This window comes from Strongylocentrotus purpuratus, unplaced genomic scaffold (assembly GCF_000002235.5).
Source record: "Strongylocentrotus purpuratus isolate Spur 01 unplaced genomic scaffold, Spur_5.0 spur5_scaffold_15, whole genome shotgun sequence".
Classification (NCBI taxonomy): Eukaryota; Metazoa; Echinodermata; class Echinoidea; order Camarodonta; family Strongylocentrotidae; genus Strongylocentrotus; species Strongylocentrotus purpuratus.
In genome coordinates this window covers 12,605,931-12,611,703 of record NW_022145600.1, presented here as the reverse complement: position 1 = coordinate 12,611,703, position 5,773 = coordinate 12,605,931, and the positions used below count along the sequence as shown (strand labels likewise).

At 37.0% G+C, this 5,773-nt stretch overlaps 1 protein-coding gene across 1 annotated transcript in view; it reads right to left on the bottom strand.

Moving 5' to 3' along the window:
* The window catches only part of LOC115924029 (aqualysin-1-like), a 7,711-nt gene extending 3,002 nt beyond the window's left edge, over positions 1-4,709 (bottom strand). Inside the window, exons 1-6 of the mRNA XM_030985605.1 lie at positions 4,602-4,709; positions 3,965-4,087; positions 2,929-3,064; positions 2,044-2,153; positions 1,447-1,585; positions 200-384 (exon numbers count right to left, since the gene is read on the bottom strand). Of these exons, the coding sequence (XP_030841465.1) occupies positions 200-384; positions 1,447-1,585; positions 2,044-2,153; positions 2,929-3,064; positions 3,965-4,087; positions 4,602-4,709 (801 nt within the window). The remainder of the gene's footprint in view (positions 1-199; positions 385-1,446; positions 1,586-2,043; positions 2,154-2,928; positions 3,065-3,964; positions 4,088-4,601) is intronic.
* Positions 4,710-5,773: the final 1,064 nt, after the last annotated feature.

The following is a 5,773-nucleotide window of genomic DNA, read 5'->3' as shown; positions in this document are numbered from 1 at the left end:
ATCTCTTTTTGTTGGTATGATATGATGGTACTTTCACAAGATGGTTTCTCAAAGACAGCTCCAATCGCTAACGCAGTCCTACGTCTCTAAACTGGCGTTTGGCGTGCAAGAGACTTGGCACTCATTCAATCTGTATGATTAAATTGGAGAAGCTTCTATCATTTAAATAAAAGAACTCACATAAAGAAGTTAAACTTACCGAGGTAGCACGGGCTGGAGAAGCAAAGCAAGCATTGATATCGCTATTACCGGCAGCCACTGCGCAGGGAACTCCTGAGCTGACCAAGCTGTTGACAGCATCATCCAGAGAGCTTGATGGGCCTCCTCCAAGAGACATAGATGCCACAGAATTGCCAGGAGCGTTTGCCTGTACATATTCGACTCCTGTTTAGAGGAATGACAAAAGTTCCCATCGTTATTAAACGGATCACGGAATGTACTGTGACAGTTAGACTGGTTAATGGTATAACCTTTCTTTTAGAAAGGAGGAAAATTATTACGATAATGGTTCCAACTTGTGCACATTAATACGGTGTTAATAATGGCCCTGATGACACTGTGATGACAGTATTGGTACATTTCCATAATTATGAAAAAATACAAAAATAATATCATACCAATAAAAGCTTATCGCAAAGGTAAGACAAATCATGGTCTCAGCAAGGTTTTAAACATTAGCTTAATTTATTTAATTAATTCGAGAATTTTTTTTGGCAACAACGCGAACAAATAGTAAGACTGTGGTAGATTATTGAAAGCTCTTGACTCTCATACGAAAGGTCCTGGGTTCGTTTTATCTTGATTCTTTGATTTACCTCCATATTTTCAAGTGTTCAATTTTATAATTATATGTATTTTTTTCTTGTGTTTCATTCGTCACATTTTATGTAAATCAAATATATTATATACTATAATTGTTGTTTGAATGTTATTGAATTCATTTTTCAATAAATGCACAAACTGCCTTAAAAAATGGTTAATATGCAAGGAAATCGAACTTCCGTTGTGGGACATCCGAAACCTTTCGCTATGCCATTGCATCTTCCATCAACGGGTGATGTATGTGCTTAGAGATTGCGTCTGGACGTGTTCTGAACATAAAATGTGCCTAAAAGTGTACGGACGGCTCAATGGAAATAACGCCTTGTGTACAACGGGCATGATTTGAAACAATCTGTGCATTCACAATACAATTGTGTACGATGTCACGCTTACATTAGGGACTTTTATAGATCTGCACGACGGAGAACGTGGACTGCACTTTTAAGGCAATGTGACGTCACTGCCAGTGCCTTAAAAGGACGTCACATTGCCTTAAAAGGGCAGTCCACGTTCTCCGTTGTGCAAATCTAAAAGTCCCTAATATTGCGTCATAGACCACATCAGCCGACTAGCATATGACGCCAGATATGCAGCGGGAATAAGAAGAAAGGGATGATGTGTTACCTGCAATGACTCCGGCGGTGGAGCCAGAACCTGCGCAGTTCAGAACCTTGACTCCATAGATATTGACTCCTGTGGCCACACCATATGTTTGGGAGCCGACTGTCCCGGCACAATGGGTTCCGTGTCCGTTGCAGTCTTCCTGAAAGAAAAAAAATAGTGTGTAGTTCATTTCAATTCAATTGCTTCATTTCAAAACAAACGGAACGTCAATTTTATTTTCCAATATGCCATCAACAAGACATAAATGGGGAAAATTATTTTATTAGTCTAATTTGACGTGAGTAGTCCATGAATTAATGGTGGAATTATATCTTGACAGGATAACAAATGGGACATTCTATTACTTGTATCGCAAAGCAAATACATAAAATATGAAATATAAAATAAAAATGATCGATGGTTTCCCTCACTTTTTAAATAGAAGGATTGGGAAGAAGGTATCGGGCACAAATTGGAGTCAGTGAATTTCATAACGCCTATTTTTATTGTTTGTGTACAGATATTATCATCGTAGTCAATCACGGAGGTATTCCCTTCATACAAATCGAAAAAAATGCTCTATTTTGTAATGAATCCTGATTCTGGATCTATACTTACGTCTTCACCGTCACCGGCATAGTTTACAAGTTGAGATGTACGCCTTGCGACAAAATCGTTGTGGGATGCCATTACACCAGTATCGATAACGTACACGCTCCATCCAGAACCTGCAAAATTAATGTAGAAGCAAAAAAAAATCACTAACCACATTTTCTTCAAATTTTAATCAATCATGAAATTCACCTTTTGATAATATTATAGACCCAAAAGTAAAAGACAAAATAATAACTGCTATTATTTCTGTTACAAGCATTAAGAAATTTCGCAAGGATCAGTGTTATACCACAAAAATAACGCGTATACTCACCCTATATACAGTCATAGCCCGTAGAATATGTTTTTAATGAATGGAAAAGAACAAGAACAAGAATAAGAGAAAGAGAGGGAGAGGGAGAGAGAGAGAGAGAGAGAGAGAGAGAGAGAGAGAGAGAGAGAGAGAAACAACACGTTGATGCTGATTACAGGCCGCTAAGTGGAACGCCCCAAAATTATTATATTAGTGCAGGGCTTCTCAAAGTCCGGACCGCGGAGCATGTCAATCCAGACTGCCCGGGAGTCTCTCCTTTTTTCTTTTTCTTTTTAACCCTAAGCGTACCGGGAACAGAATCCACTTGGTCCCTATCTTTCGATACCAACTGTAATTGGTATTGCATAGCGTCAAAAATCTCCGAAAATGAACATTTCCCTTATAAGGGTGTATTGTACACAACGCAGAATTGTCACTTCGCGGATTAGTGAATAGTTAATTAGTGTTTTTTTTAAAACATTTGAGACATAGATATGAAACTTTATTAATATTCATGAGATACTCTATCAATATGCCCTTTCACTTTATTGCCGGCTAAAAGAAATATTGTAAACGTAAAAAGTCCTATCCATTACCGGTCCCGGATGGGTTATATTGGTCATTGAGTGGCAGACTGGCTTGGTCGATACGGTCCAGACCCCAGGATTCGACTGCTGTGGCACGGTATACACCTTCCTGTTCTACGTACTCTACAGCATCCAGAGTGCGGACCTATGTCATAGATACACAAAATACAAATAAAATGATAGTACCGGGAGCCGAGAATCGAGGATCCACCGTGATGTACTCCATTGATTCAATATGAACACATAAATTTTATTTTTCATTAAAATTAATCATTTTCATCTGTGCAATATATATATATATATATATATATATATATATATATATATATATATATATATATATATATATATGTGTGTGTCATTGAGTAGCATAATATCTCTTATGCAGAGTACACCGACAACGACGACAATAATGACAACAACAACAACAATAATAATATTATTAATAATTATAATGATGATAATATTATTATTACATATACTACTAGGCATACTGCTACTACTACTACTACTACTACTACTACTACTACTACTTCTACTACTACTACTACTACTCTACTATACTACTACTACTACTTCTACTACTACTACTACTACTACTTCTACGTCTACGACTTCAACTATACAACTATTATTATGAACTAAATAAACAAATAAATAAATAGATAATTGCAAAAAATGAATAAATAAATGAAAAGATGAATATTGATTTAAAAAAGATAATAGATCGGTAACTAAATTTCATTACCCGAGTACTACCGATGTCCCTCCCAAGATCCCATTGCCCCACGGTACAAACCTATTATCAATTTACTTGATAAAATCCCAATAGTTTTCCTCTAAGCATTATGGGACCCGTTTCACAAAGCCTTGTTTCTATGACAAATGACAAAAATCAGTGATAAATCTGCTGACAACCAATCAGAAGCAAGGATTTCAGTAGCTTATAAAAAACATTGTCGTTTGTCACTGAAGACAAGTTTTGTGAAACGCCCCCCCCCCCCCCCCCTGGAAGCTTGTGGATAGTCATTGCAAGCTGACTTACAGCATCGAGCACTCGGTCTGAGAGATCGGCGGCGAATCCGTTGAGAGCGTGTCTGTAGATGTTGCGGACACGGCCACCTGAGAGACGGACAGTAGCGCTGATCTCATCGACGTTGATTCCATCCTGTGGGGGTAGCAAAAGAATCCTTAATGACGAATATATTATGCACAAAGAAGACGAAAGACAAGATGCATGGCTGATGGTCAACGAAACGGAGTTAAGTCTTTTGTCAACTCTATTCGTTGCTACGCCAGGCAGCCAGTGAAAACGAATTAGTTTAATCAAATTATGGAAATGCAAGCATTACTTTAAAAAATAACTTCGTTACTCCTGGCCCATTTTCCTGATTGAGGTGTTATATGAAAGGACAGAAAATGAACTTTCTAAAAATGTGATTTTCTCTTTGAAATTCAGATACCGTCCGCCAAAGGACTTTTTGGTACACACTCTTCAAATCGTTTTCAATCACTCATGCGTGAAATTTGCATCATTATGAGTTGCATCAAAATGAAAGAGGAGGATCTAAGCTTAACAAATATGTGTCTTAAATTGTGATAAAACATCAATAATTCTCGGTTTTGTTTTTTCTGGGTCGCATTATATAGAACTCGAAAGTTTTCCTTGAGAAATAACTGACCTTCAATTTAATGATGTACTTTCCTGGGATAGGCTCGATGTGTGTCAAGAGCGGGGCCAAGTTGGCACTGGCCACAGCCACGAGGAGAAAGGCGATGAAAGCACGCATTTTTACTGAAATGAAATAGGCCTACAGATTTTAGAAGCAATTATAGTACAGATGGTATTAGAAGTGGCAAACGCTTTCATGAATGAAGAAGTCGGTTCTAAAGCAGGTTGTCTCCATTTTCATAAACCTTTTGCTTTTCTTCTTTCACTAAATTACGATACCCATGCAGTATTCACATTATCACATACACTAACACTCCTTAAAATATCGAGTAATAGAACATTAATGGGAGAGTATAGCCAACCGTGTTTTTTTTTAAAGTGATTTGATCAAAAAATACTTTATACATTTCACTAGACCTATGGTTCTAAAAAATGCTATTTTGGTTCATTTTAAAAAGGCCTATTTCAGAAACTGAAACCATAGAAATATGCTGCAATTTACGAATGGTTGATTAAGATTTTATTTCCAAAAAATGTTAAATTCCATTATTCCACAGATCTTTTTGAAATATTCTTCAACAATTGGACAGCAACATGGATTTTAAAGAGTTATTTTATTACCTCAATCATGTCAAAAAACAAGGCATGATTTATCCTTAAATGGCACATTAATATTGCAAAATTACAGATTTTTTTTCAGGACTTAATAGATGAATAATAATGGGATGTTTTGGATCCACAGTCTTAAAATAAAATACCCTTAGTGGAATCACAGTCCATAAGCACAACACATAAGCATAACAATGGTACATTCAATTTTTAAATATTCCTACAGCTAATGCTTATCCCACTATCAATATGTCATATAGAATTACAGAGCCTACACATCTACATATTTAGATGGATGTGCTGAATTATCCTTAATCTTCAATGGAAGATAATTGGATTACCTTAGATCGGGAACTGATGGTAGAAAGCTTCAGTATAGGTCTTCAGATTGATGATCTAGTTGAGAACTGGACAGATCTGGTGATGAGCTTGGCGAAACGAGCTCTACTTAAAGTGTTTTTGGAGGAACAGATGGAACTTTCCCTCGGCATTGCGTGCCAAACTCTGATGCTAAAGATTGGGCGAAGGTGGGAGAGAGCGGCACGCGAACGGAAGAGCAACAAACTTTATGTT